Source organism: Balaenoptera borealis, assembly GCF_965194805.1.
Source record: "Balaenoptera borealis genome assembly, chromosome: 13".
Classification (NCBI taxonomy): Eukaryota; Metazoa; Chordata; class Mammalia; order Artiodactyla; family Balaenopteridae; genus Balaenoptera; species Balaenoptera borealis.
This window is the reverse complement of record NC_138870.1, coordinates 42,300,745-42,323,707: the sequence shown is the minus strand read 5'-3', so window position 1 is coordinate 42,323,707 and position 22,963 is coordinate 42,300,745. Positions and strand designations below refer to the sequence as shown.

The 22,963-nt window shown below is 42.0% G+C and overlaps 1 protein-coding gene across 4 annotated transcripts; it reads right to left on the bottom strand.

The window, feature by feature from the left end:
- Window positions 1–453: 453 nt before the first annotated feature.
- Window positions 454–21,579, bottom strand: TMBIM6 (transmembrane BAX inhibitor motif containing 6). Of its 4 annotated transcripts, XM_082352533.1 has the most exons (11): window positions 21,446–21,543; window positions 12,132–12,170; window positions 9,632–9,719; window positions 9,122–9,230; window positions 6,602–6,722; window positions 5,324–5,372; window positions 5,122–5,219; window positions 4,835–4,914; window positions 4,395–4,495; window positions 3,626–3,701; window positions 454–2,500 (listed from the first exon to the last, which is right to left on the bottom strand). In XM_082352533.1, the coding sequence occupies exons 3-11, from the start codon at window positions 9,685–9,687 to the stop codon at window positions 2,477–2,479; spliced, it is 714 nt and encodes a 237-aa protein (XP_082208659.1). In that variant the 5' UTR covers window positions 9,688–9,719; window positions 12,132–12,170; window positions 21,446–21,543; the 3' UTR covers window positions 454–2,476. The 4 variants fall into 4 exon arrangements, with proteins under 4 accessions (XP_082208659.1, XP_082208658.1, XP_082208660.1 ...); XM_082352532.1 differs by lacking the exon at window positions 12,132–12,170 and having other exon boundaries at window positions 21,446–21,579; XM_082352534.1 differs by lacking the exon at window positions 21,446–21,543 and having other exon boundaries at window positions 12,132–12,186.
- Window positions 21,580–22,963: the final 1,384 nt, after the last annotated feature.

The following is a 22,963-nucleotide window of genomic DNA, read 5'->3' as shown; positions in this document are numbered from 1 at the left end:
ACGAGGACAAGGATTTTTATATTTTCACTGATGATTTCTACCGTCGAGAATAGAGCCGGGCCCAGTGGGTGACCACAGATATTGCAGACCACGATACTTGCAAAATGAGTGAATTGTCATGCTTTTTCCATTATGCATCCCCAAATGTCAAAGCTTGGCTGTATACTGGAACCAACTACACGTGCTGCTACCATGAACCCCCTATGATAAAGGCTGGGTAGAAGGAGGACCAGAAAAAGGCCTGGGCTGTGTATGGAACAGAGAATATCCCCAACATTTGTGGCAAGCTGGGGCTACAGACCGAGAGGCCCAAGTGGGGGTCTCTTTATTTCTATTCATACCTAGAGCAAACTTAATCCTGTCCTACTCCCAGCCCCAAGAACAAGAAGTCAGACAGCCCCCCAAACCTCCCGTTCAGCTGTGGCCCTGAATTTCACACACACTTACACAAGGAAAGGTTAAGGAATTTTCTTTATTTTTTACAAATTAAGACTATGTAGATTCCATATATTTCTGAATCAAAAACACCTTTGTCTTCACAGTATGAGTTAGAGAATACAGCCTGAGCTGGAAACCAAGGAACTAGAAAAGAAAGTGATAATTACAGTGATTACTGTATTAAAAACCTGTTAGGCATTTTCTTTAAAAGTAGTTTTTTATATCTTGTCATTCTTGGCACTGTTTCTAAAGAAAAACTCCTTCATCCCAAGCAAAAAAAGCACAAGAGGTGGAGTTTGGCTTCAGGAGATGTAACGCATATTCTCAGGCCTAGCAGAGAATCAACAAATGTATGGAGAGTTGCTATTGGGGGCTGAATGGGAAGGAAATCCCTTTTAGTAAATTCTCAAGCCACAGGCTGGAGACAGCAGCTAAATCAGAGGGCAGCATCCTCTGCAGAAGCAAGACATTCTGAGTGGCATGCCACTCCAGGAATCACACAGCCTGGGAACAAAACTGTTTCATGGGATGGCACAGTGATGTGGTGTGCTGTGAACCAGTAGCCACTGGGTCAAACTGTGTACTGGTTGTGAACAGGGGAAGCCAAAAATGGTGTCCTACTAGCAATGAGTTTTCGATGGCTCAGTTCCCCTTACGTTGAAGCCCTGTGAGTAGCCAGAGCCACAAACGCTCCCAAGGCTGCCTGACCTTCTGTGCCAGCTGGCTGTGGCAGCTCACAGGGAAGGAGCTGGTGACCCCATTAGTACTGCCCCCCTACACTTGCAAACACAGAACTGTAGGAAAGCAGAAGTCTTGCAGGTTTGGTCGCCCAGCCCCTGCCTAAAGAAGGCTGCAGATTTCTGCACACAGGTGAATAGACCAAAACCTGAAGTGCATCTGTAAAATGGACATTTACCTACTGCCCCAAATCTCTGACCTGACACTACCTATTAGTGCCCAAGATAAGACAAAAACGCACCTAAGGACTGTTATGAATGCTGCCTCCCAAGCCATCACAGCCCGTGCCACTGGTGTGAACAAAGACCCACTCAGTTAGTGGGGGAGATACTACTCTCCCCTGCCCCAAACAGGTCCTCATCTGCGTCTGTCTGGCAGGATTAGTCACAATTACCTCAGAGGCTCAGCCATGCCCCTTCTCTATCCTTCCTCTCCCGGGACCCTTAATCACAGCCACGTGGTAGAGGCCACTCAGTAACTAAGGTAGTGATCAATTTAACAAAAAAATGGGGAAGTCTGGGAACTCTACATTATATCTTGCCATACATAATCAGCCATTTCATAAGATGCCTGACCAGAATTTCCCTTTGTGCTGAAACCCTCCCACCCCATGGATGGAAAGCAGGCAGATTCCGAGGGCCAGACAAGGGATTGGAAAGGGAACCCACACAAATCCACACTCCTTTTGTGACAGCAAGGCAGAAAGGCATGTCTGCCAGACCAGCAGTGACTCGGGCAGCTCAGGGGAAGCAAAGCATCCACCAGAAGAGGCTTTTCATGGTCTCTGTAGGGGTTGGCAGCTCAGACGTAATAAGCCTGAGTAACAATGGGACCAGCAAACGTCTTTCCAATGGAAAACACACTGCCTAGTCCCATAGGAAATGCGCATAAAGCAAACAACGCTGAGGGAAGAAGGGCCGAGCAAGGCGTCTCTACCAAACAGTTCAGGTCCACTCGGTGAAGCTCAGTCGTAAAGCGGACTCCTGGAGTTTGCTTCCTCTGCAGATCCAGCTCCTCATCACGGCAGACTGGCTGCCTGAGCAGAGGAAGAGGCTAGGGATGGGGGATGACAAAAAAGGGAGTGGGGAAGAATCCCAGAAATATGAAGCCAAACTCCAAACTATATTTTGCTAATCATTTTTTTGATCAAAAAATTCAAAATAGAGAAAACCACAAAGTACAAAAGCTTTTCTGATGCTTTTCATTATCGCAGAACACGCAACCTGTATGTAATGTGTGCAAAGAGGAAATGAGGGGCGGAGGGAGAGGAAGTCAAATTGGGGAAGGCTGGATGGTCATTTCACTTCTTCTCCTTCTTCTTATCCTAGAAATGGAGGAAAATTACCCAATTAACTTCTGGCATTGACATTTAAGCTAAAACTCTTGAGTCAGCCGATACCTCACTGCCTTTGGTTAGTGATTGGAAGGGATCCGGACAGTAAAAAGGGAGGAGAGGTGCTCCTTCAGTATAGGAGGAACTAAATCTTAACCATCTTCTGCTGGTGGTCTCCCAAGTCGCTACAGACTTGACAACAATAAAGGTTAAGCAGTTGCTCCCGTTGCTACCCCATGAGTAGCTAGGTGGGCTGCCTAACCACTCCTGGCTACTCACGACCACGACAGCTCAGATCCCAACCACTGAAGGCTGCAGACCAGCGGTCTACCCTAAAATAACTGAACGAGAGGCCAAGACCAAGCCAAGATCAACTTTCCATTAGGCCTGAGAAGAAAGCATAAATCCTCAGCATAAATCAACATTCGAAATAATATAGTCCAGTTGAACTCTTCATTGCACTGGGGGGAAGCCCAGGGTATCATTACATGGATGAAAGGGATGTTGTTTTGACTGAAACTGCTTGGTCCTCAGTCCAATCGCAGTACAGACCAGAGGACCACCAATCCCATCTGGTCAACTGCTTCCATCACCACTGCACCGACTCACATTCCACCTTAAGTTCTGTAAAGAAAGGCCTGTGCTTTTATTTGTTCCCCTACTGCTGGAGTGGATGATGTTTGCCACTCACTAACCCTATACAGAATGCCCTTCTTGAAGAAAATTAAGACTAACAAATGGGTAAAATTGGCCTATTTCTAAAATATATATACAAAAGCTGGTGGTATTATATAAATCCTCTAGATTATCTTTTTGAGTCACAACTATCTTTACAGCCTTTAAATCCTTCATATAGTAGACTGTTTCTTGTTGCCACTGAAGCTCTTTTCCTTTTGATACTAATCTCAGGGATTCATTTAAAAAAGAAAAAAAAAAAAAGGATGATTTTTACTTGTTCCTTTTTCTCCAACAGCTAAAGACTTCTAGTTGAACTCTTACTCAGTGGCCTGCCTTACAGTTACCCTGGACCCACACAGTGTGAGCAAGTTCTCAAGCTTTAAGTACACATAGATGCCGAGCTCAGGAGCCAGTCTTTCATCTTTAGGTGGTGCTAACCTTCTCATTCATAGCCAGGATCATCATGAGTTTTCTGAAGAGAGTAACGAAATCTAAGAAGAGGTCAACGCAGTGCCTGAAAGAGAAGAACCAGGTCACAAACTGCACTTCCCACTTTCCTTTATCCACAAGCCCACAAAGGTGCAGAACACAGAAACCCCGCCCCAACTCCAAGAGTCAACTTCACCAGCACTCCACCACCAACTAAGTAAAACTCTAGTGTCTGAGATCCTCTTCAACTCAGCGAAGCCATGGAGCATAGAGAAAAGAAAATTTAGACTCTGCAGAGGCCTGAGTCTGAACCTGGAACTACCATTAACTAGTTGAGACTTTGAGAGGATTACTACATTAAAAAAATTATATGCGTATCTTCTTCTCATTGTTAAAGGTTTAAAGAATACAATAGTATAAAGAGTAAAAGGTGAAAGATCCCTTTCCCTCTCCTCTGCCTAGAGGTAACCACTATTCAAAGTATGGATAATTAAATACATATTATTAGTCCAACTTTTAAAAATCTGATGTCTTTCAGGAATTGAGGGAAACGATGCTTTTTGGTGCATAGTTCCAAAACCATGGATATCCTATCATGTATGCCCCTGAAGGCTGGCCACGTAAGTCAGCCAGTGCCATCTGGTCCTTCTTATTCCTACCGATGTGGAAAGAAAGGTGAGTCAAGCAAAAGATCATCCCAGAGATCAGAAAAGAGTCGTCGAATGGAAGAGTATGCCTCCCCGCTTCATGCTCATTAAAGACCAGGTTTCACACTCACCAGATATAATCTTTATCTCCACTTTCAGCCTTTTCAATAATGAGTTGAGTATCAAAAAGGACAAAGCCACACATGACCACCAGTCCCACATACAGGTTTGCCTAACAAAAGAAGAATGAGATGAGGTTACCACGTGGTAGACATTGTAAAGAAAAAACAGCCATACCTCCTTCTGGCCCTTGGCCACTTGAAAGTACATCGAACGCTAACCCTACTGACATTAACATTCGTGGGAACTGAAGCCACAGTGAAGACCATATTACTTCCCTAGGCACAATTCTGCACTTCAGAAGGCTCCGTCCTGGGAGGGTGAGTGGCGAGGCTTCAAGAGCACTGCCCCACAAAGATGAGAATTCTTAGTCTATCTTGGCTATAGGGGGTTAAGCAAGAAAAAGAAATGCAAGGTAAATGGCTGCTGCAAAGTTATATGCAAATCTCACCTGGAAAAGCCAAATGGATCTGAAGAAAAGGTTCCCCAGGGAAGACAAGAGCATCAGGCTCATGGCTGACATCAAGATACCTGTAAGAGAAGACAAAAAGCCATCTTGAGAAAAGCCAAAGCAAAGTAAAGCAAAGCAATCCCATTAAGGGCATTCATTACTTTCCCCCCAAAATGAAGGCTTTCAATTTCAACCCAACAGTCACAAGTTGGAGGTGAGGGGAAAGGTCCTAGTGAGAATTCTGGCTAAAGTGGAGACCCTCGCCCTATTTTCCAGTCCACACATACCTCCCAGAAAGAGGTAGCTACGGCGCCTGGCATAGAGTGCACTCAGGGTGAAGCAGGTGAAGATCATTGCTGTGCCCAGGAAGGCGGTGGGAAGGATGCTGTTAAGGGAAAAGACCATTATATCAAAGGCTACAGGTATATAACCTATATTTAGAAGGTATATTTAGAAGGTATATTCGTAAGACACTAGTAACATAGTTACCTGGGGTTGATGGCAATGCACAAGTCCAGAGCAGGGCCCAGGCCAACTCCTAGAAAACAAAAAGCCCCAGAACACAGCATTAACACCGATTTTTGAAGAGGACTCTCATCCAAAAGCTGATCATCAATAGCATGGGCATGCCTACAGTCCTAGAAAACAACAAAACAAGTGGACTAACGTAATTAAATCTCTCTCTCTTCCATCCTCAACTGTTTTCCAGAGAACAAATACTTGACTGAGTTATTTATGGACAGACCTGCACAACTGTCCCCTTGGCTGAAAATCATAGATGACCCAGGAGGAATAGACATTAGGAAAAATGAAGCAGGCATGTCAAACATTTTCCAGCTAAATTATAAGGCTGCAAAACTCTGAAGAGCAGTGATGTGAGACTGTAATGTGGGCCAGATCAGGAATTAGATGAAAAGGATAAAGAGCAAAGCAGTGCCTTGTGGCCAACAACCTGTAGTCATGCAGGCTGACTCCCTCTGTAGCAGAAAAGGCCAGACCGGTTCTGCAGGTGGACACCTGCCAACAGGAGGGTGCGGCGGCAACCTGTTCCAGCTCCAATCTCTCCTCTACTCTGGCTTTTCTCTCCTTCTGATAATCCCACACCTTTAATACCTTCAAAAACTAGCTTTCCCTGATCTAAAAATCTTAATCTCTAAATCCCTTCCTTTCTACAATTTCTTCAACACTGTATAGATTAGACGCACTCAGAACAAGTTGTACTAACTCAAATGTTGCTTTGCAAGTATTTTTACTATGTACCTTGAGACCTGTTTTCCTTAATGACAATTCTAGAAGATCTGCGCTTTTAATTCTTTCCTTGAGAATCAGCAAAGTGCCCTGTAGGATGGATCTCAATGTATGACTTTAATTAACTGTCCACAAGATTCAGAACAGATGCTCCTATGATAGTTGCCAGTGTGAGTTCAACTAAGTCAGATTCTTGGCCTAGTTTAGTCCCATGTCCACCATTAACAAGTTACGCTACCTAAGCTCTTAAACCTCATTCATTCAAGCATACAAATGCTTATTTTTGGATACAAAAGTAGAAGTCACAGACACTAGTCACAAAGAGCCCTCTAGATGGGGAAGCAAGATGCACCTCTATGAAATAAGAAAGCAATACAAGGCACACTCAAATACAAGATAGGATGGTACAGTGTGCCAGTTGGGGTGCATCAGAATAAATATATATCTTGGGCCTTAATCTAAAGAGATACTAAAAATACAGTGTCCCTCCCTCAAAATTAAACCAATCCCTTAACATACCTGTAAGGAAAGCAAATCCAGCAAGAAGTCCCAGTCTTTTTTGCTCAGTTTCATGGCTATGAGGTGTTGCCATCAGCCAAATCATCAACCCCAGGGATCCCAAGGCAGAGAGCAGGCCAGCCTGTTAGATCCAGTCAATAATTAAACACTTGAAAGTATCAAATTTATTTTGCAAGAGACCTTATTGGGTTCAAATATTCACCTGGACTTCCTAATATTTGCTTCTAACCTGGAGGCAGCAGAAAAGGCAGTGAGGGCTGAGGAGAAAAACCAGAAGCTTGGAGGACAAGGTCAGGACCATGGTGGATGCTGGAGGCAGTCCATTAACTGTAACTGCCCAAGTCAAATTATGAGTCTGACCCAAGAAACAGAAAAGATGAATCAAAGTGACAAGTGCTTGAAGCATATTCCAATCTGCAGAACAAGTAGGAATGACCTCTTTTTGATCACTTTAAAACACACACACACACTCAAATGTATATACACACACACAGAAAAAACTGAATGATTGTGCCCCCCCTCCTCAAATTCATGTTTAAATCCTAACCCCCAATTTAATGGTATTTGGAGGTGGGGTCTTTGGAACGTGATTAGATCATAAGGGTGGAGCCTTCACAAAGGGAGGTTAGTGACCTTATAAAAGAGATCCCAGAGAGCTCCCTTGCCCCTTCTACCATGTGACGACACAGGAGAAGATGGCTGTTTACACAGGAAGCTGGCCCTCACCACAGAACAAATCTGCCAGCACCTATCATGATCTTGGACTTCCCAGCCTCCCAAACTCTGAGAAACGTTTGTTGTTTAAGCCACCCAGTTTATGGTATTCTGTTAGAGCAGCCTGAATGAACTGAGACAGAGAGTAAGAACCAAAATGTTAAGTTAATTTAGGGTGATGGGATTATGGAGTTTTATATTTCCTTCTTATCACTAGTCTGTTTTCTAAATTCTCTACAATGAACATGCATTAGTTTTATAAGAAAAAAAAATTTTGTTTTAAAGCAAGTGGGAAAAGTTACAAGCATTAGAAAGAGAGGAAAATCATCAAGGATGTATGTAGACACCAAAGTTCCTTCCTTCTTTTAAAGGTAGTCAATCCTCAGTTTTCACAGTAGTTCTGCTCTATACAGCCACTGTAAGCAATGAATCAGTGATACTGAACAAATGCTCCTGGAGGAAACAAAGGTTTAAGCTCTTTCGAGCCTCTTGTCACATTTTTATCAACTGGTCAATACAAAACCTTGTCGTATATGTCTTTTCTGTTTAAAGACACTTGGATATATACTGTTGACTCATCAGCATAGAACTCGTGCCCAGCCGCACTGTAATTCATGCCTGAACAAAGCTTATGTAACACACGTATTTTCTCTATAAGGCACATCACAGTCTTGCACTTAGCAATACCACTCAGCACTTTTTAGCACTATGCCTGAGGCCATTTTAAACATCAAAATCACCAAGAAAAATTATAAGAACGCAGGTGGCACTAAACAGACTATGAAAAAGACACTTGTTTACAGTATGAGAGCTTGAAAGAAGGCAGTGTTGCCTTGTTCAACCTCAGCCAGAATATGGTGCAATGGACAACTCGAATTTTTTGCCACTCTGTGTATGGCTGCAAATGTCCACAAAAGCACCATGAGAACTGATTTTAGGGTTACAAATGAATTTTGCTGAGTAGGTAAATCACAAATACGGAATCCATGAAAGATGAGGATGACTATATTACTTAAAAAAACAATGAAAACACAACCAGAAACCAAAAGGGCCACTTTTGCCTAAAAGGTAGAAAATGTTTTAGTCTGAACATGAGGGATCAAAGCCCTATCTTTGAGTGTCTAGAGTAATTTTTCACACAACCTCTGCCAGGAGATGCCTGAGCATGGGGATGCCTGATCATGCCACTCCTCAGCAGTGGCAAATGCCAACACAGGCACACCCCTGTACTTACACTAAAAAGGTCACTCCAAAAGGGACAAGTCTTGGTTAGTGAGCTTCAAACTTTTTGATTATTCCTCAAGCATCCCTTTTATTGTTTCTAGCCAAACGCCAACTCTCACTCAACAAAGGAAAATGAGTTTATCAAAGAATAAAATGGGCCAAATCCTTAAAGGTCTCAACCCTGTCTCTCCTGATAATCATACAATCAGTGTTCTGTATCCAACTACTACACAGTCATTCAGGCAAAAAAAGAGGAAGAATGGAAGAAAAGATAAAAAGGTTACTGTGCAAAACCAGCCCAGCACGCAGACCTCTCCCCAGTGGGTGGGGGTCTTGTGTGTCAGCAGCACACCGTTCAGTGTCAGGGTCAAAACATCCTGTTTTCAGTATTTAGAGAGGGCAGAGTTGCCAGAAAAATTAAATGGTTCTGCATGTCCTGATTTACAACTGGCTCTGGCTGGGTTCAGATCCCAAACTACTGAAAAGTATTAAGGAAGGACATAGGCTTGTACCACCCTGCTGAGCTAGTTTCTTCCTAATGCGATTTGTGCCACAGCAACTAGAGGAGAAAACCGCTCTTACCTGAATGAAATGGGTGACCACATGGACATAGGCCCCGGCAGCTGCCACAAACATACAGAGGGCAAAACTGGCATAGACCTTCTTCAGGTGCTGCTGTGTCGAGGGGGTTCTAGGAAAGAATGTTAATAATGGCCATTACTCCAGGACCAATCTCATCTCTAAGCTAAGAATAATTTTCCTTCTTCTTCCCAGAGAATATGTGAAAGTTTTGGTACAATAAAAAAAGAATGCTTTGAAAACTAGGTTAACAAACAGAAAATCTTAAATGCTGAGGAAGGCCCCAATGCCCAAACTATGAACAATCATTACCCAAACTATAATAACTAAATGGCTTTCCAGCGACCACACCGCAGCCCTTAGAATTTGGGTGCTTTTATCAGATCCTCTGGATTCTAGCAAAGTTAATATGTTAGTTTGTACGTACAAAAGTTAATACATCAGGAAAAGGAAAAGAAACAAGATATGAAAGGAAATGTAATAAGGAAGTACAGTCAAGGTCAAAGCACTTACATGTGGGAAAATTTAAGGAGTGCATCAAAGTTGATCTTCCGATCAAATATGTTCATGATGCTAGAGTCTGTGGGACACAGTCTCCACTCTGTGGAATCAAGGAAATAAGAAAAGTTATTTTAAAGATACAAGGACACACAAAATAACAAACAACTTTCTTATGAAAAATAGCAACATACAAGTTTGGAAAAATGAAAGTTATATCTAAAATCCCACTGCCCTAACACCACCATTTGCATTTTTATGTATTTCCTTCTAGAATACATTTGCAATCATACGCAACCATTTTAAAGGGGACAGAAGAACCCATCTTCTTCTCCTCAAACTGTTTCATTACTAGCATTTGATTTCTATTCTTTCAGAAGATAACCTGCCCCTTTAAAAGACAGTTTGTTTCTTTGAGAAATTCTCTATTAGCAAGCTAGTTAAAGGGACCCAGTCTTACTGGAACATAAAGCAACTTGTCATTTTTTCAAGATGCCAGAGAATTCCCTCAGCAAAGGCACAGAAGCTTAAAGATAAAAAAGAAAAACTATAAAGCTGGGTCTGGCACTAGGGCTTGCATTTCTTAAATATACATTTAGAAACTTTCCACCCAATGCAATTTAGAACTGAACTGTAAGGGAGCCACAATTTTAAAAAGAGGAAAGTTCCTCCATGAAAAAGAAATTTGTGCAGAGAGAATTTTTTAAAACACAATTTCAGAACCTTTCTTACAGAAGAGTTGGAATAGTACAAGGAATTTCTGCACACTTCACCCAGATTTCCTAAATGTTAGTATGTCACCATATTTGCTTTATCCCCCCCTCTCTATATAGCAATATATGGAGACCTTTTCCTAACTATGCAAGACACAATGCCTCTTTACACCTAAACACTTCAGTATGTATATCCTGAAAACAATGATCAAAATCAGTAAATTAACAATAATACAATACCATTCTCTAATCTACAGATCTTATTCAGATCTTGTCAACTGTCCCAATTGTCAGAAAGGGCATTTTAAAACTGAACTACAGCCAGGTTACATTACATCAATACCATAAAGTCAGGATCTTAAGTTTTGCTCCCTCCCGTATCGCACGTGCAATCCTAAATAAACACATTTAACCTATAGAACTAAAAATCTAATCAAGAGCTTTCATCCTTCCTAAATATCAATGCTCCAGATTCTTATTAGACCCATAATACCCATTCATTTCAAATCAGCCAAAAACGGGGGAGAGGAGGGGATTAAAGCTAAGCTGTTTGAAAGACAGGCCTACTACTCACACCCATTCTATCAGCACCTAGCCCAATACTCAGCAAAATTAATCCAGGCAATAAAAGTTACAATCCCCAAACTGACTTCCCGAGGAATCCTGGGCCAGTGGAAAGATGCCATCCTTAGAGTTCACAAGCATCACTACCGCTTGTTTCCTGAGGCTCTCTCTCATACATGGAACAATTACAATGGCTGGCTTGCTTTCTCTGATTTCCTCTTTCCTTTCTCACCAACATCCCTACTCACCTCAGTTGTACTGTTAGTTTTGTTCTGAAGGATAGATACAGTGAGAAGCTGCAGAACCTACTAAAGCTGTTCCTCTCGCCTCTAAATCACGGGGCTCTGGGCCCTCTTGATCTAGATGGTGCAATGGTTGCAGGCTATTGCATGGCCAACCAAAGCCTTCCATAACCATGATGAATCCGTCCTCTAGAGAACACACTTACAGGATGGCAGAATCCAGCACCTGGAAAGTGTCTTTGTTTAAAGCTTCCATTAACAGCCTTAATGACATCCCTAGACAGAACTTGCAACAGCACTGAAGCAACCTTCAGAGCCAAGTTTCTCAGTATTCACAACAAAGCTAGAGTGCCTCTTGCTTCCAATTTCAAGAGTTCCAGTGTGTGTGTGGGAGGGTGTGTGTTAAATCCTCAAATACCCTGGGGATTATTAGTCAGAAAGGGGCAACACTCTGTAACCAGACCCCCCTGAATGGAAACTGTGGGAGGGGAGAATGGCAGTTTGCTCTCTGGCATTTCCCAGGGGGTACTGACTGTCCCTCTTACAACTGCTGATGGAAAAACCAAAACCATCAAAGGTTGTGAGGATAGGGACAGAGGTATCAAATATGAATTTCTCCATGATTTAGTGCCTTGCAATTTAAAATCATTAAAAAATTAATTAAAACCAGTTTTCCAACATTACTACCAACTCTAAAATTTAAGTGAAATATGTAATCACCAAATTTTCTAGATGCAAAGGTACACAGCAATTTTAGTAGCAGCTTCATGGGGAAAAATGCAATAAAGTATACATTTAATAATTATGACATGATGTATATATGACATAATTTCAGAACTATTAAAATTAGAAGGGGAAATAGTTAGGTCTTAGAATCAAGGAAATAAATATATGACAGTTTGCTCTCGGTCTGTTCCAAACAGACAAGAACTAACATATAGATAAGTAATGAGTTAAAACTGTTCTTATAACTTTCGCCAGATAGACTAAACTTACCAGTTTTCTATCTTAGCCTCAACTGCTTGTGCTCAGAAGCTGTAGAGAAAAGATATCTACATTTCAATGGTTCATATGCCAACTCAGCTGAACAAGATTAAATTGCATTCATAACTCAAAAATAGCAGCTCCCATACCAAAAGTATTTTCAGTCCCAGGGACAGTCAGCTCTCAACAGGGCTTGAAGTATTCAAAACCGTTAACCAAGTAACTCAGCTAACATTCCAGAGGGGCCCCCATAGTTAAGCAAAAATCTTGGTTTTAAAAAAAAGTACAGGGAATTCCCTGGCAGTCCAGTGGTTGGGACTCCGCATTTTCACTGCCGGAGAGCCCAGGTTCAGTCCCTGGTCAAGGAACTAGGATCCTGCAAGCCGTGCAGCGTGGCCAAAAAAATAAATAAACAAAATAAAAAATAAAAATAAATGTAAAAGCACATTAAAATGATAAATTTTATGTTATATATATTTTAACAAAATAAAGGGAAAACGTATACTACAAGTTACTCAAAAATTATTCATTATAGGACTCCCCCTAACATACACTGAAGCCCACTACGGAACGGATACCAGCATTGGTCTGTCTCACCCTGGACCCCAACTCGTACAGAGTTCTATACTCAAATCTAAAATAGGGAGGTGGACAGTGCCTCAGAGACTCATGGGAAATTTGCCTGCACTGCATTTGTAAATGAGAAGTAAATGTTCAGGTGTTACATAACCAAATTCCTTTTATTTAGTTTAGAGACTCATTTTATGCCTTCATCCTTTGAAAGGCAGAATACCAAAACTTGTCAAAATTTGTCATGCATATATTGCTCAAGCTTTGTTGGAAGTGTCACCATCCGTGGTTCCCCAGGCCAGCCTCTCTGCCAGAGCCACCCAAAAACAAAACAAAAAACTTATTGCACAATAGGACTTCCCTGGTGGCGCAGTGGATAAGAATCCCCCTGTCAATGCAGGGGACACTGGTTCGAGCCCTGGTCTGGGAAGATCCCACATGCCACGGAGCAACTAAGCCCATGTGCCACAACTACTGAGCCTGCGCTCTAGAACCCACACGCCACAACTACTGGAGCCCGTGCGCCTAGAGCCCGTACTCCTAGAGCCCGTGCTCCGCAACGAGAAGCCACCGCAAGAAGCACACACACCATAACAAAGAGTAGCCCCAGCTAGCCACAACTAGAGAAAGCCCGGGTGAAGCAACGAAGACCCAACGCTGCCAAAAAAACAAAAACAAAAAAACCCTTACTGCATAGGTTTATCAAGATAGAAAAACTCAAGTAAACACACTGTTTTGAGTTAGGTATTCCTGGGGTCTGCTTTTGTTTGAGGAGGGAAGGGCAGCAGGGGCAGGTAGGAGGAGACAAATATTCTTATCAATTAACATCTTTGTCTTCTTACATATTGTTAAATCTCTTGTTGTTTTCTAAGAACCTTCCTTACCCATGTCCTAAAACAAAATATTATTATCAACAGCCAAGCCTTAAATTAAAAAAAAAAAAAAAATTCTCCTCAATCTTATTCCAACACCTATTAAGTACAATGCATATGAAACATGGCCAAGTGGCCAAAAGCTATGCAAAACAATCATGCATTTAGTCTTCTTTTTTTTTTTAGTCTTCATTTTAAAAAAATCCTTGCCTTTGAAAAAGAAAAGCTTACTGACTCCTGGAGCCAGCCCAGAAGCTGCCTCAGTGTATACAATTTAACAACATTAAACCAACCAAAGAAACACTGTTCACGCATTTAATTAAACATACAGTGCATGAATTATATGGTTCTTCATTCCCGTTGTAGTAATTCAAACATCTTGAATCCTGTTCCCACACACCCAAAAGGGACCAAATTGATACTTGAGAGAAGAAAAATCTCATGTGGTTAAAAAAAAAAAAGGTGGTGGTGGTGGGGGGGAATTGTAATTTTTTTAGTAGTTCTTTCTATTGAATAGTTTGTAGAGTCTACAACCATGTCCCTAGCATAGTGGTTAAGAGCACAGCCTGCTGCGTTTGAATCTTGGCTACTTCCTTAGCTGTGTGATGGAGCAAGTCTCTGGCACTTAACGTCACTGTGCTTCAGTTTCCTCATTTGTAAAGTTATAACATTTAATATTCCCTACTTCATACGGATGAGGACTAAGTGAGATAATACAACATGCTAAGAATAGTGCTTCGTACATAAGAACAGCTCAATATATTAACCATTGTTTTTACTAGTGTAATTCATTACTCTCATGTCCTCAGTGCACAATTTTCCCCCTTTTCTTAAATTTTTGTTGTTGTTTATAATCATTTAATGAATGTTCCAAACACACCCTTCACAGGCTACAGGTGATGATTTTCCCTTTTAGAAGTCTAGTTTTAGGGACTTCCCTGGCAGTCCAGTGGTTAAGACTTCGCTTTCCAATGCAGGAGGTGAGGGTTCAATCCCTGACCGGGAGCTAAGATCCCACATGCCTAGTGGCCAAAAAACCAAAACACAAAACAGAAGCAATATTGTAACAAAGACTTTAAAAATGGTCCACATTAAAAAAAAAAATCTAGTTTTAGAAGACATTTATCATAGGCCTAATATACATATGCTCTGTATTTTAATTTTAAAAATGTATTACTCAAGAATTAGAAATGAAAAAGGAGAGTAACAACTAACACTGCAGAAATACAAAGGATCATGAGAGATTACTACAAGCAACTATATGCCAATAAAATGGACAGCCTGGAAGAAATGGACAAATTCTGAGAAAAGCACAACCTCTGAGACTGAACCAGGAAGAAACAGAAAATATAAACAGGCCAATCACAAGCACTAAAACTGAAACTGATTAAAAATCTTCCAACAAACAAAAGCCCAGGACCAGATGGCTTCACAAGCAAATTCTAACAAACATTTACAGAAGAGCTAACACCTATCCTCCTCAAACTCTTCCAAAATACAGCAGAGGGAGGAACACTCCCAAACTCATTCTACGAGGCCACCATCACCCTGATACCAAAACCAGAAAAAGATGTCACAAAGAAAGGAAACTACAGGCCAATAACACTAATGAACATAGATGCAAAAATCCTCAACAGAATACTAGCAAACAGAATCCAACAGCACATTAAAAGGATCGTACACCATGAGCAAGTGGGGTTTATCCCAGGAATGCAAGGATTCTTCAGTATACACAAATCAATGTGATACACCACATTAACAAATTGAAGGAGAAAAACCATATGATCATCTCAATAGATGCAGAAAAAGCTTTTGACAAAATTCAACACCCATTTATGATAAAAACCCTCCAGAAAGTAGGCATAGAGGGAACTTACCTCAACATAATAAAGGCCATATATGACAAACCCACAGCCAACATCGTTCTCAATGGTGAAAAACTGAAACCATTTCCTCTAAGATCAGGAACAAGACAAGGTTGTCAACTCTCACCACTATTATTCAACATAGTTTTGGAAGTTTTAGCCACAGCAATCAGAGAAGAAAAAGAAATAAAAGGAATCCAAATCGGAAAAGAAGGAGTAACGGTGTCACTGTTTGCAGATGACATGATACTATACATAGAGAATCCTAAAGATGCTACCAGAAAACTACCAGAGCTAATCAATGAATTTGGTAAAGTAGCAGGACACAAAATTAATGCACAGAGATCTCTTGCATTCCTGTACAATAATGATGAAAAATCTGAAAAAGAAATTAAGGAAACATTCCCATTTACCACTGCAACAAAAAGAATAAAATACCTTGTAATAAACCTACCTAGGGAGACAAAAGACCTGTATGCAGAAAACTATAAGACACTGATGAAAGAAATTAAAGATGATACAAACAGGTGGAGTGATATACCATGTTCTTGGATTGGAAGAATCAACACTGAAAATGACTATACTACCCAAAACAATCTACAGATTCAATGCAATCCCTATCAAACTACCAATGGCATTTTTCACAGAACTAGAACAAAAAATTTCACCATTTGCATGGAAACACAAAAGACCCCGAATAGTCAAAGCAATCTTGAGAAAGAAAAACGGAGCTGGAGGAATCAGGCTCCTGGACTTCAGACTATACTACAAAACTACAGTAATCAAGACAGTGTGGTACTGGCACAAAAACAGAAATTTAGATCAATGGAACAGGATAGAAAGCCCAGAGATAAACCCACGCACATATGGTCACCTTATTTTTGATAAAGGAGACAAGAATATACAATGGAGAAAAGACAGCCTCTTCAATAAGTGGTGCTAGGAAAACTGGACAGCTACATGTGTGAATGAAATTAGAACACTCCCTACCACCATACACAAAAATAAACTCAAAATGGATTAAAGACCTAAATGTAAGGCCAGACACTATAAAACTCTTAGAGGAAAACATAGGCAGAACACTCTATAACATAAATCACAGCAAGATCCCTTTTGACCCACCTCCTAGAGAAATGGAAATAAAAACAAAAACAAATGGGACCTAATGAAACTTAAAAGCTTTTGCACAGCAAAGCAAACCATAAACAAGACGAAAAGACAACCCTCAGAATGGGAGAAAATATTTACAAATGAAGCGACTGACAAAGAATTAATCTCCAAAATTTACAAGCAGCTCATGCAGCTCAATATCAAAAAAACAAACAACCCAATCCAAAAATGGGCAGAAGATCTAAACAGACATTTCTCCAAAGAAGATATACAAATCGCCAACAAACACATGAAAGGACGCTCAACATCACTAATCATTAGAGTAATGCAAATCAAAACTACAATGAGGTATCACCTCACACCAGCCAGAATGGCCATCAAAAAATCTACAAACAATAAATGCTGGAGAGGGTGTGGAGAAAAGGGAACCCTCTTGCACTGTTGGTGGGAATGTAAACTGATACAGCCACTATGGAGAATAGTATGGAGGTTCCTTAAAAACAGAACTACCATACGACCCAGCAACCCCACTACTGGGCATATACCCTGAGAAAACCGTAATTCAAAAAGAATCATGTACCACAATGTTCATTGCAGCACTATTTACAACAGCCAGGACATGGAAGCAACCTAAGTGTCCATCAATGGATGAATGGATAAAGAAGTTGTGGCACATTTATACAATGGAATATTACTCAGCCATAAAAAGAAACGAAATTGAGTTATTTGTAGTGAGGTGGATGGACCTAGAGTCTGTCATACAGAGTGAAGTAAGTCAGAAAGAGAAAAACAAATACCATATGCTAACACATGTATATCGAATTTTTAAAAAAAATTGGTTCTCAAGAACCTAGGGGCAGGACAGGAATAAAGACGCAGATGTAGAGAATGGACTTGAGGACACGGGGAGGGGGAAGGGTAAGGTGGGATGAAGTGAGAGAGTGGCATGGACATATATACACTACCAAATGTAAAACCTATAGCTAGTGGGAAGCAGCCGCATAGCACAGGGAGATCAGCTCGGTGCTTTGTGACCACCTAGAGGAGTGGGATACGGAGGGTGGGAGGGAGACTCAAGAGGGAGGAGATATGGGGATGTATGTGTATGTATAGCTGATTCACTTTGTTATAAAACAGAAACTAACACACCATTGTAAAGCAATTATACTCCAATAAAGATGTTAAAATATATATATATATAATTGAATCACTAATTCACAGCTAGCTATATTCTCAAGGCATAATATTTACCCAAATGAGAGAGTAAAATTACATGGGGGGGGAGGGGGAGTCTAAGAAAATTATGAACTGGAATTTAAAGGAACTTGGTAAATCTTACTACTGATTAAAACGACTTTTGTTTAAATGCCATGCCTCTCCTCTGGCACATTTACACTGTACCTCCTGTCCCCCAGGACCACAAAGGTGTTTTGAGACAGCCTAATGACCACTAAGTGATAATCTGATGTGGTAGAGAATTTGATGAAGTAAATGTTTGTTTATTAGCTTGATGCTTTCCTTGCCACCCCTAGGAAGTAAGTCAGTTTGATTTCAAGAAATCCAAGAAATTCTGTCTTGACTAGGGCTGGGCTTTGATTGTCCTAGATCTGGACTCCAGATGCCCCAGCCCATCCCTTAACTTGAACCAAAATCCCTGGATTAGGTAACCCTGAATCTCTAGGAGGCTGCCTCAGAACCAAACCAGTAACTGGAGATGGAATGCCTACCTCCTTCAATAAATTATTATTTTTTGCATCAAACTGACACTGCTGAATCTCCCTCTCTAAAAGCACAACTGTTTGACAGACAGTGAATCACAGAATGGTCCCAATGTCCTAAATACATAATCATCCTCCAATATAAACCAGCAATCCCTGCCCAATAAAACCATATTTAGCCCAAATAAGAGTAGACATAGATTAGGACAAACAGCACACTCACTCAGCCCTCATCCTTGAAGCTCTTTTTCCCCCAAGTGTTCTGGATTCCAGTTAATTGTTCAGGAACTTTTCTCACACTTTTCACTGTAAGCAGCCCCACACTTAAGTCTCTAGAATAAATCTAGACCCCCATCATCTAATCAAGTGTTGCGACCACAAATCAACATTCCCCAGCTGGCTCAGAGAGGAGCCTACCTTAATAGAGGGTCACTGAAGTGGCCCTAAAAGCAGTCTCTACAGTTTTTCTCTCCTTGGTTTGAATATTGTTTTTGAAAACAAAAATGAGTATGTATAATATAAAAACTACTTCATGAAATTTGGTTAGAAACTCTAGAGGAAAACAAGGTGGAGTAAAAGACACTTCTAGCAGATTCTATAGCCAAGTCAAAGTAGCAAAGGAAAATTTAGCAGGATAGTGCATCAAGAGAATATTCAGTGTTTTCCCAGGAGACTAATACCCTTGGGTAGTTTATGAAATAAAGTGAAACTCTTCAGGCTAGCAATAGTACCTTTTATAACAATACCACTGACTGCATTTATATGAAATTAAACAAATTTCAAAGTGTTTTATTATATACACTATTCCCTTTGATCATCACACACATGAAGAAAGGGCAAGAATGATTAGTCCCACTTTAAAGATTAAAAAGTAAGTTCAAAAAGGCAGCATAATAGTGGCACGAGCACTCGATTTGGAGTCACAAGTCCTGCCATAGTCTACCACATAACTTTGGGGAAATCATTTTACCTAAGGTCATCTAGGCTTCCTCATCTGGAAGGATGATTAACTAACACCTGCTCTACTAAGCTCATTGAATGCCAATAAGAAAATCTGTGTGAAATTATTGTAAAGTGCTAAACACTTTACAATGGACATTAAATGGACATTAGTACTGACCAACATCAGAAAGTTGAAATAAATAGTAGAGCCACGGACTTCCCTGGTGGCGCAGTGGTTAGGAATCCGCCTGCCAATGCAGGGGACACGGATTCGAGCCCTGGTACGGGAAGATCCCACATGCCGCGGAGCAACTACTGAAGCCCGCGCCCCTAGAGCCCGTGCTCTGCAACACGAGAAGCCACCGCAAGGAGAAGCCCGCGCACCGCAACGAATAGCCCCCGCTCGCCGCAACTAGAGAAAGCCCGCGCGCAGCAACGAAGACCCCTAATGCAGCCAAAAATAAATTAATTAATTAATTTTAAAAAAAAAATAGTAGAGCCAGAACCAGGTTAGGGGTCTTCTGACCTCTCAAGCCTGGTGCTCTTTTTACTATTACACCCTACAGTAGAAAAGCAAGTTTTCCTTAAAGCAGTTTCAGCCATAGGTCAAGAGAAATTGTAAAACAACAACAAACATATGTTGATTCCTATTATACTTTTCTGTATTTTTCAGCATTTCTACAGTAAGTACGAACCATATGCATAAATCAAGAAAAGATGTGGAAATGCTGACCAAATATCTGGATTAATTTTACCTTTCTTTCCTATTCTTCAGGAGAGTGAGACTTCACTGGATCAATAGTGGGGAAGGGAGAGAAGGGAAGAAAGAGGGTACTAAGCCAGGTTTCCACAACAAAATGAATAAAGGAAGAAGGAAACTCTGAATCCAAATTACAGACTGCATTTCTCAAGGATTCAACCATTCTGACCCCACTGGAGGAAAATGGCAGAGAATCTAAATGTCAACATACTCCTGAAGCCAGGCCAAAAAAAATATTAGACAAGGAGGAATAATAAAACACCAAAGAGGGTAAATCAAATAATTACAGAAATGTGTTTGCAGAAGCCGTAAGAAATGTAGTTATGAAACTTTTATCTTTCTTGAATTTAATTCTTAAACTACACATACAACCAAAAGATAAACTTGAAATAAATAAGTAACTAGAAAAGCCCATTCGCCATTAACCTTTAACCTTGAAATTTTTGTCTACGTTTCAGGCACAGTCAGCTCTTCTACGTGATTACACATTCACAAGTTAACTATTGCTGGAACAGAGATTCAAGTTCAGACAGGTTTTTGTTGTTGTTTGGTCAATGAAAGGCTCATGCGGCAGGCAATGCAACCTGGGCTGGCACCGGGCTGCAATTCCTCACTTAATAAACACACAAAAATACCACAGCTCCAGCAAGTACGTCCAAGAAAAAAAGAAAAACAACCGCCCAACGACGCCTTTCCTGAGCGGACTTTGAGAAAGACGCCCACAAGGCCCAGGACCAAGCAAAGCCAAAGCCACCTCACCTGTCCAAAAGTAACCAATCAGACCTGAGCGGGGCTGCCCTGGGGGGCTGGCAAGCCAGGCCTGGCCCCGGTCTCTCCTCACCTCCCGCCTCTGCTGTTGGCTTCCAAGAAACTAAGGAGCCTCGCGGGTCACAGAGGAGTGTGACATCACCCGCCCCGCCGTGACAGGGCAGCCTGCCGGACCAGGCCCTCCTGAGTCCCAGTCCCCGCCGCTCACCCAAATGGGGCCCGGCCAGAGGACCCCCAGCAGGCCAGGGATCTGTCGGGTGGGGCGGCGATGACCACAAACCCGTAAGGTTTCGCTTTCATTCTCCTCGGAAGGAAGGTGCGGGGGACGTGCCCTGAATTCAAGGGATCGAGGCTGGGCCTGGGCCGTCTACACCGGGCGGAGAAGGAAGAAGAGGGACGCGCAATGGGGGGGGAAAGGGCAAGCAAGAGTCTTCCCTAGCGCTACCGTGCAGAATCCGCGCCTCGACGCCCCCCAGAGACCCCTTGGACTCGTCCCCGCCCCTCCCCCGCTCCGGTACGGTTGCGCGTGCGCGGTAGTAGTTCTCGTTTTCCTCCCCTCCCCGCCTAGCTTTCCGGAGTCCAGTTGTCGACCAGGGCCCACTTTCCCCAGGATGCAGTCAGTCCGAAAACGGAGACTACTCCCACTCTTGCTCAAGCAATAACTGCTAACCCTCTTTCCATTTCTCACTCCCGGCTTGCACAGTCCTAGCTTCAGACGTACCTTCTGACTCGCCGCTCAGGAGCCCAGACAGCTCTCCTATCACCGGATGTGCTTCTGACTCTCCCAGGGTCCGCTCCGGACTCTTTACCTCGCGTCCGCCCCTCGAGGGAAGCCCCGCCCCCGCGTTCCGCTTAAGGCAAGTCCTCATTGGCCGTTCGTTGCACTTCTGCCTTTCCATTGGCTGTACTTGCATAAACAACAGCTGCTTACTTCAGAGCCATTTGCTTAACGCCCGTGTCGATCAAGACTCTAGCCGCCAACCAGCGTCGTAGCGAAAGATATCCGCCTTCTTCCCTAATAGTAAGAAAGGGTCGCGGTCCAAAGCCGCCTCTAGTGGACAAAAAGAAGAGGGGCAGGCCCCACCCAAGACACAGGGCAAGTAATTCAGCCTCCAATACGCGCGGTAGGATAGCACCGCAAAGTCCCGGGATTCTGGTTTAGGCTGGTCATGGAATGTTAAAGGGGGAAAGAGATTCAGAGAACACATAGAAAAGCGCTCTCACAAGGGCCAATTTACCGTGAATCTAGTGAAGCTTAGAAGGCTCAGCGAATTCTCCAGGAACTCGAGGAGGAATTAGCAGCCCCAGTCCTGCATCGGACGCACGGACCCCACCCTGGAGATCACCCTCTAAGCCTAAGTGGTGGTCCTGGGGTCTTGGGCGGGGCCAGCGGGTTGCAAGGACCACCTCCCCATCCACCTTGCTTGGGGGAGGTGGGTATTAGTGCAGTGGGTGGGAGGGGAACCAGTGTGGCTATCTGGCTGAGCTGCTCTGGCAGCCCTGAAGAAACTAAGCCAAGGAAGATCAAAGGACTGGAGCTCCCCGAGGACAAGAAGCAATACCTGAGCAAGAACTTATAGTAAGGAGTTCTGAGACTGATTAAAAAAAAAAAGTTTCTGCACTATCAATTTTTTTCAAAAACTTTTTTTGCTAATTTATCTTTCTAGTATCGCTTAATATCTTATAAAAATAATACAACATGGTCATACGAAGAGGCAAAGAGTATGCAGCCAAAAAAAGTAGAAAAAGATAAAAAAGCTTATAGTGGTTGACAGGCAAGTTGGTAATAATAATGTGGGTTTTTTGAATTGTGTTATGTTTGTGGTTTTGTCAGCATTTTAAAATCTGTAATGATTTCTTATTCTAAATAAATATTGACTTTATTACATAATTTTGTATTCTTTTTCTTAAATACAGCATTATAATTGTAGATGTTTGGGGCTGCACAAAACATAGATCCACCCATGCCCCTCATTTTACAGATGAGGAAACAGGCCCATGGACAGAAAATGTTCTGACAAAATAAGAGAAGAAACTTAGATTAAGCATTTGATCAGTGAAGATCAAATCAGAATGCAGGATTTAGGAAACTGCTTTCTAGAAGGATAGAATAGCTTTTTTTTTTTTTTGGCGGCATCTCCCCGACCAGGAATGGAACCCGGAACCCGGGCCCTCAGCAGTGAAAGCGCGCAGTCCTAACCACTGGACTGCCAGGGAATTCCCTAGAAGGCTAGCATAA